The sequence below is a fragment of the Sciurus carolinensis genome, chromosome 1, assembly GCF_902686445.1.
Source record: "Sciurus carolinensis chromosome 1, mSciCar1.2, whole genome shotgun sequence".
Classification (NCBI taxonomy): Eukaryota; Metazoa; Chordata; class Mammalia; order Rodentia; family Sciuridae; genus Sciurus; species Sciurus carolinensis.
The window spans coordinates 120,193,271-120,211,001 of NC_062213.1; the positions used below are offsets into that span (position 1 = coordinate 120,193,271).

The 17,731-nt window shown below is 39.5% G+C and overlaps 1 protein-coding gene across 4 annotated transcripts in view; it reads right to left on the minus strand.

The window, feature by feature from the left end:
* Positions 1-17,443, minus strand: part of Cdc14a (cell division cycle 14A) — a 170,028-nt gene extending 152,585 nt beyond the window's left edge. For all 4 annotated transcript variants that reach the window (XR_007109763.1, XR_007109762.1, XR_007109761.1 and 1 more), the window contains exons 1-2: positions 17,304-17,443; positions 16,447-16,537 (exon numbers count right to left, since the gene is read on the minus strand). Coding sequence is in view for 1 of the 4 variants with exons in the window: in XM_047560390.1 (XP_047416346.1) it covers positions 16,447-16,537; positions 17,304-17,352 (140 nt within the window). In the remaining 3 variants the exon portion in view is untranslated. The remainder of the gene's footprint in view (positions 1-16,446; positions 16,538-17,303) is intronic.
* Positions 17,444-17,731: the final 288 nt, after the last annotated feature.

Genomic DNA, 17,731 nt, shown 5'->3' on the forward strand with positions numbered 1-17,731 from the left:
CCACCGAAAGACTGCTAGAGCTAATAAACAAATTCAGCAAAGTAAAGTTACAAATCAACAGCTTTCCTATATGCCAATAATGAATCTGCTGAGAAAAAAAAAAAAAATCAAGAAAACTACCCCATTCAAAAAAGTCTCAAAAAAAAAAAAAAAGTAGGAATAACCAATGAGGCGAAAGACATCTACAATGAAAACTATAGAACACTGAAAAAAAAAAAATGAAGAAGATACAAGAAGATGGAAAGACCTCCCAAGTTCATGGATAGGCAGAATTAATATTATTAAAATGGTCAGACTACCACAAGCAATATACAGATTATATGCAATCCCCATCAAAATACCAGTGACATTCTTCACAGAATTAGAAAAATGGATTAAAGACCTAGGAATTAGACCAAAGAAAATGTAGGGTCAACACAGGCACAGGAAACAACCTTTCCCAATAGGACCCCTAAAGCTCAGGAAATAATACCAATATTAAACGGGATAGCATCAAATTAAAAAACTTCTGCACAGCAAAGGAAACAATTAGGAATGTGAAGGGAAAACCTACAGAATGGAAGAAAATCTTTGCTAGCTACTCTTCTGACAGAGGATTAACATCCAGAATATATAAAGAACTCAAAACCTTAACATATACACAAAAACCCAAATAATTCAATTAATAATGGGCAAATGAACTAAACAAACACTTTTCAAAAGAAGAAACACAAATGGCCAACAAATACATGAAAAAATATTCAAAATCATTAGCAATTAGGGAAATGCAGAACACTGGAATTTCTTCTCACACCAGTCCGAATGGCAGTCATCAAGAATACAAAAAATAGGGGCTGGGGGGATAGCTCAGTTGGTAGAGTGCTTACCTCGCAAGCACTAAGGTCCTGGGTTCGATCCCCAGCACCGCAAAAAAAAAAAAGATTACAAACAATAAATGCTAGAAAGAATATAGAGAAAAGGAATACTTTTACACTTCTGGCGGGATTGTAAGTTAGTACAACCACTATTGAAATCAGTATAGAGGTTCCTCAAAAGACTAAGAATGGAACCACCATATGAACCAGCTATAGCATTACTTGATATTTATCCTAAAGAATTAAAGTCATGCCAGGATTGATGGCACACACCTATAATCCCAGAAGCTCGGGAGGATGGGGGAGGAAGATCATAAGTTCAAGGCCAGCCCTCAGCAACTCAGCAAGGCCCTAAGCAAATGAGTGAGATCCTGTCTCAAAATAAAAAATAAAAAGGCCTGGGGATGTGGATCAGTGATTAAGTAACCCTAGGTTCAATCCGGGGTAGCAAAAAAAAAAGATTTAAACTCATCATTCTATGCATGCATACCCATGTTTATAGCAGCACAATTCACAATAGCCAAATTATGGAACCAGACTGTGTCCATCAGTGGATGAATGAATAAAGAAAATGTGATATATGTACACAATAGAGTTTTATTGAGTCATAAAGAAAAATGAAATTATGTCATTTACAGGAAAATGGATGGAACTTGAAACCATTATGTTGAGCAAAATAAGCCAAACCCAGATGGTGAAGGGTCATATGTTTTCTCCCATGTGGCAGTTGGAGAGGAAAAAAACGAAAAGAAAGATGGGTGTGGGGGAACTTCATAAAAACTGAAGGGAAATTAGTAAAGGAAAGGGACCCAGGGGAAGGAAAGGGGAAATACTGGGGAATGATACTGGCCAATTGGCCCAATTACATGTTATATTGTGTGCATGTATGAATATGTAACAAGAAGTCCCACCATTATGTACAACTATAATGTACCAATAAAAAATATGAAAAATAAAGTGTTCAAAAGTTACATGGAGTTAAAGGTTACAGACTTGGACACTGTGAAACACTAATGAATCATACTGACAAAGATGAAAAGATAAGAACAAAAATAACTACAAAACACTAAAGAAATTGCCACATACCAGGAAAGAAGTATAGGTAAAATGTTACAAGACAATATATTTCCCCTTCAAGGGCCTACTTATTTCCCAAAGCAAGACTGGGACCTGGTCATTTTTATTCACCATTTTTATTCAAAGATGTGATACATCTAAAACGTCAGGTTGGGACCTAGAACCGAGATGACAGAAAAAAGGGAGAAGATCTAGTCCCCTCTCTCCCTCACCGTCCCTCAAAGAACAGGCTGATACAAGAACAGGTTATTATCCAAAGATAACTGCAGTAAAGATGTCACAGCTTTTTGTTGGCCACAGCCCAAGAAATGCAGACTAGCCTTCATATCCCACAAAGAGGTAGAGAGCTTCAAGTCATATTAAGAAATTCAGTCAAAAATTTTGCAAAGCCAAGAGAAAATTAGGGTAAGTCTTCAAAAGTCAGAATTGTCCCAGACAAATATAAAGCCTACAAACTATATCTTAAGGTCATATAATATATCCTTTCTTTATAACATTTATATTTATAAGAATATTTAGCCAGCACATGCTGTAATCCCAGCCCCTCAGGAGGCTGAAACAGGAGGATTGCAAGTTCAAGGCTGGCCTCAGCAACTTAGGGAGCCCCTAAGCAACTAAGTAAGACCCTGTCTCAAAATAAAAAAATAAAAAGAGTTAGGGATATGGCTCAGTGGTAAACTACCCTGGGTTAAATCCCCAGTGTAAAAAAAAAAAAAAATGTATTTATAATAATATAGTTTTATATTTTTTTTTTTCTAACTAGCTAAATACACTTCTGAAAATGTCAAGATCATTGCAAAAGTGGTCACAGCTGCTTACACCATGCTTGGTTTATCACTAACTTCAATATAATAAAATGACATGAATAAAGAAGACAACTTCCAATAACATACTTCTTTATAAGAATCCTCTTCAGCAGAGGTAGGGAAAAATAGAAATACATAGGTAAATTAGACCATTAAAGAGAGGGAAATACCAAAATTTTTAAAAATCAATTGATAATTAAAAAACTTCAAATATACTAGGAGCATTAAATATGTATTTAGGCAAACTGGAATGAAGACTGGAGAATGAAAAAGTTGGGTTCAGGGTAAGAGAGGAAAAAGAGAAAGTCATCAGCTTGGGGACAGTGAAAAGGGAGAAGAAATGACAGAAATAAACCCAGTTCATGACACTAGATGGTATCTTTTCCATTCCAGCAACCAGGGGTATTCTGGTCTCACTTGGTAGAAAAAACAGGATTCATTATTTTATTAGTTCAGGGTACCCTCATCTCCAAATGAATGAATAAATGAATAAATGAACAAATAAATCCAACTACCTATAAGTATACTTTCCTTAACAAGGCTGACAAATTATGGGTCAATAATTAGAATGAAATTCATAAAGTAGAAAGTGAAAGTCAATCTTTTATTTAATAAGTGTAAACAACTAAAATAAAATTCTTTCCAATTTTGACAGCAAAGAAATTCAAAGAACTGGAACATCTGGAGTCCTGCAATGGAGGAAGAAGGGGAGAAAGGAGGGCCATCTCTTTATGGGGAAGACAGAGAAAGGGGAGTTCAAGCATCAGAGCCCACATTTACCAGGGTCACCAACTGCCCACAGTTCTGGTCCTACAGATGTCGAGGGGAAGAAAGGCTCAGTCTAGAAGCCTCTGTTATGCCCTGCACATCTAACTCTTCTCACAAAATTTGTGAAGCTTATGGATTATTATTTTGTCTTTGGGTTTTTTTTTCCTAATAAACTATAATTTAAGTGAGTCCATTACCAGAGGAATTGTTTGAAGCACTGCTATATATTCCATTGTACATATTAGAAGCTTTATGGAAATTTTTTGACTTCTCAGCAAAAAGATAAGCAACATTCCAAGCACTACCCATTCATTCAATAAAATTTATGACCATCTATTCTGAGCAAGACACTGTAAGTTAACATATTAACTAAAGGATATTTGTGATGCCAAAAAAGAAAACTGCTTTAAAAATAGGGTGGCCACTGGGAAGCTGAGGCAGAAGGATTGCAAGTTCAAGGTTAGCGTGGTGATTTAGCAGACTCTGTCTCAAAATAAAATAAAAAGGGTTGGGGATGTAGCTCAGTGACAGAGTGCTTGCCTAGTATATGTAAGACCCTGGGTTAAATCCCTAGTACTATAAAAAAAAATAGGATAAAAAAAGTCTATAATATCATCATAAGGCATATTGATCCTTTAATTTTTTTCTGCCATTACTGCTGACATTTTTTGTCTACTCATTTGCTCATTCAATATCTGCTGACCACTGGTTGCTACCCACAAGTAGTTCACCACCAACTGAGAAGTAAAGATGTTATTACAGAATGATACTTGCTAAAATAGCAGTATCCCCCAAAACACACTGAGATCATGTGTGTGTGTGTGTGTGTGTGTGTGTGTGTGTGTGTGTGTGCGTGTGTGTGCATGTGAAATTAATTAGTCCTGCCTTTGGTCTATACAAACCAACTAACGTTTATCTTATTACTAGAATATTATCAATACTTCTCCAGTCAAATGATAAAACTCCTGTACATGGCTGAAACTCTTAATGATTACAATTTTAAAAGGTCCTAGTTGCTCAGTGAGCAGTAACATGAGTTGGAGTTTTTCTCAAACCCTGTGGCATAACCACCCACACAGTCAACAATGACGCCAGCATCCTGGGGAAGAGGATTGAACATCTAATCAACTTCCCAGCACACGCCCATACACACAGAACTAAAGACCCTTGGGAGTTACAGGGTTCCAGTACCAAGTTGATCAACCTGTGTGCCCGGCTGGTGTCTCAGCCTTGCTGGGACTCCACATACTCATCTATCAACAAAGTCACTGAATTAGATGGCTTCTAAAGTTCTTCCCACTATCATGTCATACACGTATCACACTTCTAGTTTATTTATATATATTAAAGGGTCTGTCAGTGCAGTTATCATTCGGGAGAAATAAATGCAACCATTCCAGTGCTCCTCAAGGCTACTTGCCCTATTTGATACCATCTGTTCTCTCAATATTTTAGATCTGTGAGTAAAGGAGGAACTTCCCTCAGAATGTCTCCCCAGGAAAGGGGAGAACACAGCTTTCTCCCTGAAATTCATCATGTTTTCTGCAGAGCTGGGGAACAAACCCACAGATCAGAAAGCAGTCTTGTATGTTAGGAATGTGATATCACTAGTATGTACTGACCTCCATTAACATTTGGCATTTGTTGAACTCATAAAGGAAGGAGAGAAACTCCTCACTGACTCTCTCCCCTGTCCCTTGATGCATCACCTAGGTTTTTAGGAAGGTCCAGGAACTCTACCCTGAGTGTGAGGACGCCCTCTCTGCTTAACACCTTCTTATCCCCAGACACAGCAGGTCATGTAAGCCTTCAGCAGTTCCATCTATAAAATGGGTGCATGCGGCCACTCTACCATGGAGCCAAACAAGAGAACAGATGGTACCAAGGAACCTTCCAGCATCCAGGTCTGTAATTCTGTGACTTCCCTATTTGGAACAAGTCAATTAATAAAAATCCCTTTTGAGGCTCAGATTAATGTAAATGAAGGAGACTTCTTCAGGAATGTACCAGCAAGATTAAAATCCACTCCCACAGGAACATTCTCAACCAGAGTTAAGTAACCTGATTATTCAAAGGCAGGTGCTGAAGGCAAGAGGGCTCTGCAGACAATATATGTTTTGCTTAGGCAGAAAACAGAGTGATGATTGATCCCCAGTACATAAAAGGCTAACCCCCATGTTTCATTCAACAGCTGAGGCCTGAAAGGGAAATACCAACTCTAAAACCTGTGGCAATGACTTAATCCTTTAAGCACTTGGAATTAAAACCAAAACCCTTGACGTTGCCTTCCAGACCCCCGGGTGGTATAGTCCTTACCATGTCTCTTTGGGGCCTCAATTTACACTATCTTCCTATTTTATTACTAGTAAACTCAAGTCATGGGAATTTAGTTATTAGTTTCTGCCTTAGGTCCTTAGCACATGCCTGGTCTAGTTAATACCTACTCATCCTTCAGGTCTCAGCCCCAATCACACTTCCTCAAGTAATGATTTTCTGACCCCCATTCTATGCCCTCCTCCTAGACCCTGCTCCTTCCACACATACCCCATAGGCTCCCTTGCTGTGTGCCTTCAAAGAATACAAGGTCTTTCTTTAAGAGAACTTACATATAATCTTGTGCTTCAATATTTTACGAATGTCTTTCCTATGGACTATAAACTCCATGAAAACAGGCTGGGTTAAAATTTACTCACTCTCCTATCCTTAGCACCTGGCACAGAGAACACTGAGTAAATAAATAAAAGATTGTGATATGATTGGTTCATTTGTAAAAATACTTCCTTCTTCCATTCTAATCACTAGAAACTACACACCAGCTTAGCGTGAGGAGGGGTATCATATCAAATGTTTTATAAGTTTTGGGTACAAACCTAGATGAAATAACCAAAAGCAGCCCCCCAAAAAAGACCTAAATAGGAAGAGGCAGTAAGGGGCTGAGAATAGCAAAATCATTCACCCCTTTTATGTGCAGAAAGGTTAGACATCACCCCAGTCTTCTCCCTGGGGCCACATTTTATTTGTGGTTTGCTCCAAAGGAGCCCTGCTGCAGAAGTAAAGTAACCCAATCCAGAAAGACTCACTCCAACGATTTATCACCGCAACTATATTTTTCTTAGGAATTATTTCAATTCTAAGAGTTATACTGAGCTCAAATCATCTCAAACCTTTGCTTTTGGATTTTCTAGAGCTGCAGGCAATCTACCATGGAGCCTGTGGGACATACACAGCATGGCACTAGTGAAAGGGTCCAGCATAACGGGAAGGCACTGCGCCACAAGTCCACCACACCCAGCTTCCCAGAAGGGACCTTGTATGCTGCCTTCTTTATCTCATACTTACCAAAACATTTAAAAATATTTTTAACATTTCTGATTAATTCTGCTGCAGAGAAGCAATAATTTGGACTACTGGGACTAATGAAAATGCCATATTGATTTCATACTCCCATAAAACATGGAGAAATGTATAAAATAAGAAATCACTTATTTAAGAATCTCAATTTAGAAATCTCACCAATCTGAAATATAAGTGAATTTGAATCATAAGTAGGTCAAAAACAAAGTTGGATTGTTTCTTCTGAAGCCAGCCACAAAAAACATGCATGCCCTTTAGCTATGTTTATAAAAGTGCCAGTCTCGCTCAGTCTATTTAGTCTTACTTCATGCCCAATGTTATTAAAATGATATCTGGTTTCTACGCCTATGGTATGTGAGAATCATCAGCAGATCACAGGGTGGAAGCAGCTGATAGGGGCCAGTACATTCAAAGCGCCGGAAAGCTAACTCAACAGCAAGAGCACCAAGAGAGGGCTGAACTCATAGAAGTAAATCATCAATAAAAAGTGACTACATAAATTAAAACCATTAAAAGACACAAGATGTTTAGCAAACAGGAGCCATCTGGCACATCAGCAAAGAGCCCTTTATTCCTTAGAAATTCCTAAACCTATCCCTGAATTACAATGAAATTGTTTAGTCAATGTAGTCTTAATGATGGAGTCTGAATATTATAGCAAAGAAAACTGGATCATGACTGGTAAATTCTTTCAGAAGGCAAAAACATATTCATTTAAAAAGGTCTAAAGCTTTTATACTTCAAATGTAATTTTCCAGGCTGGGCATGAACTCGTGGTGGAGTCCTTGCCTGAGCATTCACGAGGCTCCAAGTTTGATCCCCAGCACCACAAAAAATAAATAAATAAATAAAAATAAAAATTGAATTTTAATTCTCTCTGTAGAAATCACCTTGTTGAAACCACATTCAAGCAAAGGTAAATAAAGTGCTTTACTAAAACATCTTGATCAAGTCGATCAAATTTGAAACAAATCACTTTTTCTGGTTCCAATAGGAAATTAATAACAAAAGAAACCCAAACTGGCAAATTCTTTGATTCATTAATGGGATGTGAACATGTTTAAGACAAAATTAATAAATTAATATAAAAAGAAACATTTTATTTCAAAAGCATAGGTCACACAAACTTTTCTTATAAAGGAATTCCCTTTTTAAATAAATGTGAATATTTAGTAGATATTTCTAAATTCTCAAGGATTAGAAATATTACATACTTTCTACAAATAGAGCAACTTTTTAGCATATTTTTTATAATAACTTTATTTTATTTAGTTTTATATGTGGTGCTGTGGAGCGAACCCAGTGCCTCACGCATGCTAGGCAATCACTCCACCACTGAGCCACAATCCCAGCCCCAAGAGCAATATTTTCGATGGATCTCATTCAATGTAAAATTCTTTGGTGGTCCTGAAAGTATTTGGTTGAATAAAAAAAAAAACAAAAAACTTTTTATTTAAGTAAATTGAAACTAAAGCTTTACAAAAGAACTTTTTTAAAGAACCAGTAGATTCCATAATTAAGTGTAGGAAGCCCAATTAATCAACAAGCCAGAAAGGAACTTGAGATCAGCTATCCTGTCCACCTGCCCAGATTTTAAATAAGTAAATATCTAAATATCCAGGAAAGGCATTGTTTATTTTCTACTTAGAGATCACAAAAGACAAAAACTTCATTACGATGATCCCCACTTTTGACTTCCTATTTCCCATCCAATAAAACAAAACAGAACAGCAAATAGGTGCAGCTCCTCCTTCTGACTTACACACTTCACCTACTTAAAACCTGTCACTTTTTCCCCATCATCCAAGCTAGAAACTTTACACTCACCTCCACTTCCTCCTTCCCCACCTCATCTGATCAGTCCTAAATCTAATCAATCCATCCTCTCTAGCCTTTCCCTATGTGGCCTTTCTGTTCCTATTGCTATGACCAAAATCCAATCCTTGCCATTAGCCTCACTGACTACCACCTGCTGGCCTTGGCAGTACTGGTCCCAATCAAAGCCCTGATTAGTCCCTCTGCCCTTCATACATAAGCAGAACTAACTGATACCCAAAGGGCTCCCCCCTCATTCCAGCCCATCCTTAACCTGCAATTTCTTTCCATTTAAATAATACACCTCAGCTAACAGAATCTTGCTATTCCCAACACTTCTTGTGTCCTTTCTCATGCATGACTCTGCCTGAAAACTTTTTTTTTTTTTTTTTTTCCTTTTCTTCCTTTCATAATCCTTCACTCACTTGAATTTCTTGAGCACCATCTCTATGGTGCTGTGCTAGGCAAATGGATACAATGGTGAGCAGAAACTGGTCCTACTGGTCCTCACAGAGATCATAAAATGTCCTCTTTGCTTTTTACACACCCTTTAACCACTGCTTCAAACATCACTCTGTAAAGTCTTTAATGCCCCAGGCAATAATAATCTTCCTTTCTTGGACTCCTAACACATACATCTACAGCTTTGGGCATATATTGCTCTACAGTCTACATTTCCACTTCCTGCTTCATTTTGTGTATCTCTCACAGTGTTCTGCATCACAATCTATCCCACCTAAATATTAGTTTTGTGTATACCAATTTTCAATCACAAGTTTCAATACCATTTATGTCCTGTAAAAATGTGTTGAGTCTTTTCTTTTTTTCCTTTTTTAACACAAAGGTGTTTTGAGCTGTGGCTAAGTAAAAGTCATTTACTTTGGCCTTGAGAATGTGTTTATGAACTTACAAATAAGAACATCTGATGTCTTAGGAATCTACTTCAAACAAAATAATGAAGCCGCCCTGTGGTGACCTGGCACAGAAAACACTTGGATGCAGACAGCTCCCTATTGGGCCGTTGCAGCCCACTTGGATCACTCTCTGGCTGACTAATGAAGATGAGTGCTGTTATGAAAACTCCTTAGCACCTCAGCTGAAGTTTGCATTTTCATCAGGCTTATTTTAAGCAAACTGAAAAAACTGAACAATTTATCATTATGAAGATTACAGATTGCCTACGTATCATGAATGCCCAAGAGGTCAAAATAGAGTATTTAAATAAATCAATATTATTATATTTAAGTAAATCAATATCTAAAAAGTAAAATTTCACTCTAGTGGATCATAGAATTAAGAATTGAGGGTTAGGGATGTAGCTCAGTTGTAGAGTCTTTTCTAAAATATGCAAGACTCTGGGTTTGAACCCCAACAGGAAAAAAAAAAAAAAAACTTTGAATGTGTACAGATAATTCTACTTCCTCATAATATATAAATAGGTGTATACATGCACAAGCACATGCCTAAAACTCAGGTGTTAAAAACAGAAGATATGAAAAGTAGGCCTGAACAATACTGGTTATTTTTGTAAGAGAGAATGGAAGGAAGGAGAAAGGGGGGAAGACAGTATAAACCTACCATCTTTTAAAAACTAGTTTTCTAGACTCTTAGGAGAAATCATTATATCTTAAGTTACACCAGGTAAGAACACGTATCACCAGATAGCCTACAAAAGCAGATTTCACAGGCTTATAAAAACTGGGCTTCTTTTATTTTCACATGTCCTACTAATATACAATAATAACTAACTCAATTTATTTTCTCTCTCCTTGGCAGTACACTGTAAGGAGAAAAAACAAAATTACATGTACAAAAAAGGAATCACAAACCAAAAAACTTTCAATTATCAGGACATATCCTGGGAATGACTGGGATACAGCTTGTGCACATGCTGTCGGGGCACACTTCTCACTAAAGCTATCATCACACCCAAATTAGGGCAGTCAAGTCTGGCAGGGAGGGGCAAAGCCCTACACCCTCCCCACTTCCTCAGGTGCAGAACAACTGGGAACTTGCTAGAAACCTAAGAGTATGGACTCCAGGACAGTCATCCTGTAGACGGAACTACAGCTCTGCCACTTACTAACTCAGTGACTTTGGAAAATAGACTTATTCTCGCTGGGCCTCAGTTTCCTCATTTGTAAAGAGGAGGATGTAACAGCACCTGGCTGCTAGCGTTGTTCTGAGGATTATTTGAGGCAATGTGCGTGTGAAGCACACAAACTGCTACCTGACACAGGACATACTGTTGTCACTGTTATGACTTTATTGATATTCCCATGGTAAAAATCTCTCCTAAATTCAACCAAATCTCCCCTTCTTCCTATATCACAGCAATTTGTAATGAGAGCTAAGGTAATAAATGATAATCCTAACGCTCTTTAAGATCGTGTATATGTATATGTGTACATGAACTTCGGTGGCATCCAACTTCCCATTAGATTATCCTGCTACCTATTAAACTTGACATAAAAACAGAAAAACCAGAGTTTTCTTCTCACTTACATATAACCTAAATACTCATTCCCATAAGTATTTCCAGGCAAGAGAAGTTTTCCTGTACTTTACTCAAAGATGTTCTATAATCACATTTTGACTCAAACCTATGCAATGGATGAGATTAAAGAAATCAATCTTAGCTGGGTGCTATGGCACACACTTGTAATCCCAGCGACTCAGGAGGCTGAGGCGGCATGACTAAAAGTTTAAAGCCAGCAACTTAGCAATGTCCTAAGCAACTTAGTGAGACCCCGTCTCAAAATTTAAAAAAAATAAAAAGCCTGAAAATGTGACTCAATGATTAAGTGATCCTAGATTCAATCCCTGGTACCAAAAGAAAAGAAGGAAGGAAGGAAGGGAGAGCGAGAGGGAGGGAAGAAGGAAGAGATCTTTCTTTTATAAATCATTTATCAATAAATTCCTGAATGACCAGGCCCAATGGGGCATGCCTATAATCCCATGAGGCTGAGGCAGGAGAATCACGAGTTTAAGGTCAGTCTCAGCAACTTAGTGAGGTCGTGAGCAACTTGGCAAGACCCTATCTCAAAATAAAATATTAAAAGGGCTGGGAATGTGGCTCAGTTGTTAAGCGTCCCTGGGTTTAATCTCTGGTACAAAAAAAATTTTTTTTAAATGATTTTCTTGGATCTATTCATATCAGACTGTTTTAATAAAGTTTAAATGAAAATTGATTATTTAAATCTTTCATTTAGCTAATTAGTCATTGTCAGAGGTTCTTTATTCTTGACATGCTACCATACTTGGTAAATTTCTTGGAGTCACTTCAGAAACTCCTTAAAATTCAGTCCCCAGAGTATATCTCTTGTTTTTTGTTTGTTTTTTATTTTTGTTTTAGTTGTAGAAGGACACAATACTTTTGTTTTATTTATTTATTTTTATGTGGTGCTGAGGACTGAACCCAGTGCCTCACACAATCTAGGCAAGTGCTCTACCACTGAGCTACAGCCACGGTCCCCCAGATATATCTCTTGAAGAGTTCTTTTCTGCACTTTCAATACTCTTCCTTTGCAAACCCAGGCTGAAAATGATGATCCCAGCCCTTACCCTTCACAGGAAACTGGCTTTCCATGCCATTAACACCTACCCCACACCAGTGATCACCATTAAGAGGGGTACACAAAGGTTATAACAACTAACATATCAGATTTTGCTAATTCTTGGGCCAAAATTTTTTAAAAAGTGAACCACATTATTAAAAGTAAGCCTCTATTTGGATTACAGGGACCAATTCCAATACCGAAGAATTAGCCTTTCTGGAGAGTTTATGCATTTTTTGTAGCTTAATCAAACACAGATAAATCTTCTTTGAAAGAGTGCCTTTTTATGGAACTATTTTTGTATCACAAGTTTGTTAACCTATACTGTTTTAACTCTGGGGACAAAATATGATTTTTTTTATCATCTACATTTTATTAAAACTGTTAAAACATTTACAGTAATGAGGTAAGTCCTGTTTAAAAATCAAGCAGAAAATTTAAACTTTCATTCTAATAGACTTACCTCAGGAAGCTGCTCTGTTAGTCTCTCCAATGCCTTCTCAGAAGGTTGCCATTTCAATCAGAGTGCTATCATTCTTTTATAACTAAATAAACATCAGCAAGAAACACAGCTATGTCCAGAGCAAATGCAGCCTAAGTATTTAAAGAGTCCACTTAATAGTTTCTAAGGTGATAATTTAGCCAGAAAGGCAGCATTTCTTTGAAACATTCAGCAAACAATTACAGACTTAGAAAGAGCTGTATGAGGCCCTGTGTGATAATGCATATAAACACACTCCTTTCCTTAGGGACAGGCATATCATGATGTGACCATCAAGACCTCTCTCTCCCGCAGGACTTCCTCCACAGACAGAACCCATGTTGCTACATGCCCTTCCAGGGACTGACAATCTCTCTCAGTCCATACTTTCATGGAGTGGAGCTTAAGGGATGGATTCCATTGCCTCTGTCCCTCTCTCCTTCAGTGGCTTTCCACTTCTTTGGCTGCTTATTTCCAATTCCTTCCCTTGGTCTACCTGTGCAATACAGATCATGATATCTTCTTTCCCTCCCCAGAAACTGCATCATTCTTACTACTTTATCATCTCCTTGAAACTCCTAAATTTAAATTCTTCAAAAGTATGTCATATTCAATGGTGATGTGAATATGCCTTAAAATTTCTTAAATTCCATCTGACCAAGATGGAATGATCTTCTCACCAAAGCTGTCCTCCTTTCTTGTTTCAGTTAGTGGCACCTGCAGGCTCACCTCCCAGGCTCTTAAAAACTTCTTAGACTCTTTTTTCCTTAGCTTTCCACCAACCAGCCCTGATCTGTTGCCAGGTCACATGGTTCAGATCCCTTCTTTCCATCCTCACTGCCACCATCTTAAATTTAAGCACTTGTTTCTTCACCTTGGATATCCCAGAATGTTTCTATGGGGGCTCTTACTATTCTGTCTAAAATGATGCTGTCATATCAATTGTTTGAGAGAAGATGTGTCGTCTGGAACTATATGGTTTTGATTCAAATACCAGCTCTGCTACTTACTTCTGTAACCTTGGGTGAGTTACCTAATCTCTCTGTCCCTTATTCTCATCAATGTACAACAGGATGGCAACAGCACCTGCCTCATAAAATTGTTGTGAAAACGAAATGAATTCATAGTTGTGGAGTACCTAGGACAACATTTGGCACACCTTTAAACACTCAGTAAATGTTTGCCATTATTTGCAAATCCAGTTACACCGTACCTGCCCAAAATTCTTAGGAGAGTCCCATGGTATTCCACCAAGGTTCCTCACCCTGGCATTCAAGCTCTCCCCAGCTGACCTCTCGGTTTCGTATTCCACATTTCCCCATGTGACCTATATACACACTGGGCAAAGTGGAGGACAGACTGTTCCCAGAGCACACGACCTGAGCCTCCCTCCTCATCCTTGCATCCTCTCCTCTTTCTCCTCTCATGTTCCTGCCTATTAAAGTCCTGTCCATCCTTTAAGCCAGTCTTAACTCCTCCACGAAGTCTTTTCTGAACCCCTCCACCAGATGCACCCACCTCCCTGTGAATGCCTCCAAACACAGGGGGATATCTATCTCAGGGCAGTTTTCTTTCCTGCATCTCTAACTGCAGTTCTGTTACTCACCTCTTGGCTTGCAGTTCCTTGAAAGTAACATGTGCATTCATCCTTGTTTTGTTCTCTGCACCACCTTGCACAGTGTAATATGTTGGGATAACGATAAAGATGGGTTGTGGATGATCAGAACCATAGCTACTGCTCTGACAAGAGAGCAAGTCCAGACTAGGACACACTCTGTCAAGCTGGGTCCTCATCATCATTTCAAATGATATCCAAACTCACAAAATAAACCAAATACCCTCTCTAGCAAGTCTTTCCTTATAAGATATCAGAAAAAAGGTAGAATAGATACAGAAGGAATACAATTTGTAATTAGCCCTATTATAAACATTAGCCCTATTATATAACATTAAAATCACCCCCCAAAAAAATTGTCCTCATACATCAACTTTAGAATCTAAAAGTCATTTTACACTGTGCTTAGTTGGCTAAATGTAATTTTCTGTTAGATCCACCACCTAGCAATCCCAAGAGAAGTGACTCAGACTTCAAGACTGGAGCTTGTTCAATGACATATTAATAACCTCTGGCACGTTAGTCACTGCAGAATTGAACATAATGGAATATACAAAGTCCCTACCCTCAGATTCTCAAGAAGTCCCTAAACTCACAAAAAGAAAGCCACACAACAGAATGACCACTCAATAAACATTGCTGGCAGTGACATCAACCAGGTACACAGGGTCAGGGAGCAGGCTGCACATAACTCCATTCTGTCTAGGAGCAGAGCTGTAATCTGACACCAGAGATTTAGACCTCTCTGCCTCAGCAACTCTGGGCATTCATGAGCAATAGCAAAGGGCTCTTTCATTCCCACTCTCACTTCAGCCATTCAAGAAGCATCCTCCTCCCAGCACCACTAAGAGAAACGTCCTGAAGAAATCAGCTTCAAGAACTCCTATGATGAAGTGACAAAGATTGTTTTCCCTCAAATAAAAGATAGCTCTTGAAGGTCCAGAAAACTCATTCAGTTAGTTCCCAAAAATCCTCAGGCAGAATTGTCAATATCTTTTTTAACAGGCAAGTTCTAGGAAGCTCTTTATGGCTCATTTAACTGTGTTCATTCAATTGCACATTTGGTTAAGGTAACAAGTGAAATTAAATGTTTAAATTGGAATGGGTACTCTGATATATCAATACTTTTTAAAAATATTTTTTAGTTGTAGATGGACACAATACCTTTGTTTTATTTATTTTTATGTGCTGTTGAGAATCAAACCCAGGGCCTCACACATGCTAGGCAAGGGCTCCATCACTGAGCTACAGTCCCAGCCTCTTATTGGCACTAACCAAGTCAATTCAGCCTTCTTATTCCTTATAACCTACTGCTTTTATTGAATATTTATCTCTTTTCAATTAAATTTTTACTATTCCTAAAACATTAAAATACCTTTTTCCCATAGACCAATGGTCACAAAAGACAGTTCCCTATTCTTATTTTACACTCCCAAATCCTAACCCACAGATGAAAAGTAAAGAAAGAAAGTAAATGAGCACTCCTATACCACATCCTCAAAAGCAAAGAAAATAATATCATGAAGTTCAGGGAACCTAAGTAAAATAACTCTATCAGTAATCCATCATACAGGTAAAATCCATAGAACTTGGATACAGCTCCCTGCAGTTCATGTTGTCCCACTTTCTGAAAACAAGTTACACAAACAAAACCATTTGCAGTTCACAGAAATCTTATGAACTGCACAGCTTAAGCACCCGTAATATGCACACTGCCCTGTACCCGGGGGTGCTCCATAAATACTTGGCAACTGATTCACAGGCCAATTACAGAGTCTGTTAAAGATAAGAGTATGTGACTGCCTGGTCCCACTCTGGGGAGTGTTAGGAATCTATATTGGCTGTTTGTTGTGAGGGTAGAAAGAATTAATATATACAGAAGTCTAAAAAGGACTGAGATGTGGACAAGTTCAAATGTTACTTTTCCTTATACTTTTCCCCAAGGACCCGGTGCCCCCAAAAAATAAAATAAAATAAACAACTTGATATTGTTACCTACACCAGTGAGGGAGAAGTGAATAAAACTGCCATAAAGGTGCATAGTGTTTCCTCACCTAAGAACCAACAAGCTAAATTGTTGAAACGGGTAAGGGGTGGGGGAAGAACAATAGAAACTTACTTTTCATAGACCAGCTCCTCATCGATGGAGAAATAGTGGGTATTTACTGTGCTTTTTGGTCTATTCCTTAAAGTAGCAAAATATAATCGATCTGAAAGACAAATTTAAAAGACAGAAGAAAACATGAGAAGTAAGAAAGTGAGGTGAAGGGTGGTGATAATACACAAAAGTTCAAAAATAACAACTGTAAACATAATTTAAAGACCCCATTAACACGTGGGATTCTTGCAGAAACCTGAACTCTCCCAGAAAGCGACAGAGACCCAACAGTATAACAGTTAGAAAGGCGAGAAGAGGACCCGACGGAGGACGTCAGCCAGGGGCAGAGTGCCGGCGCCCCCCTTATTTCAGGCCTGTGGGTGTAGACAGAGCTCCGGTACCCGCAAAACTGGAGATGCAAGTTTGGTTCCGAAATCTTCAGACCTCAGCAGCTGCATATGGGGAAGAGAGGCGAGCCTCTCCCCTGCAGTTCTGCACTTCAAGAAGAGGAAGAGAGACAGGGGGGTGTGGTTGGGGGGAGTCCCAAAAACCGAGGCCAGCCATGGTGGTGGGGGTAAAGGCAACCGAAAGGATTAACCGGAGTAAGTTCCCCACCAGCTGCTAAGTGAAGACCTGGCAGAAGCCAGCGCTGTCCCACTACCAGGGAGCTGCAGAGGGAACGAGGGACGCAAGAAAGAAGCCGGAAGCAAGGGGTCCTCGGGGACAGGAGAGTAGCAAGCCGGGACCAGAGCGCGCGCAACAGCTGCAGGGCACTGAGGGGCCCAGGAGAAGCCCGGGACAGAGGTTGGGACAAAGGAACAAGAAGTGAAGAGTTGGGGGTGTGGAAAGGTTGAAGGATGCGGGACGGCTCTCCTCACCTTTCATGAACTCGCAAGCCCCGATTAGTTCCCCTGACTCCGCTGCCATCTTAAGCGAAATACGCTCAGGGGAGGGCTGGGTCGTGGCCAGCTGAGGTCACCCGCCCCCGGGGGCTTCCCCACTGCCCAGGAGCCGGGAAGCTCGCAGTCCCGAACACCGAGCCTGCCCGAGGGAGGCGGCAGGCGCCAAAAGCGGAGGTGGCTGCGGGGTCAGCGCGCCGGGCGCCCCGGGGACATTCCGTGGGGAACCCGAGCCCGCTCCGCGCGGGGCGCACACGCCCCGGGCTGTGGCCGCTCCGATTCGGATCCTGCTGCTGCTGCTGCTCCGCCGCCGCGCCTGGGAAACGCAGACCAGCTCTCACGGCCGGGCAAAGTCTTCTCCCGGCTCCCAAAGTGATCATGGAGGAGGAGGCGTCTGGCCCGGATCG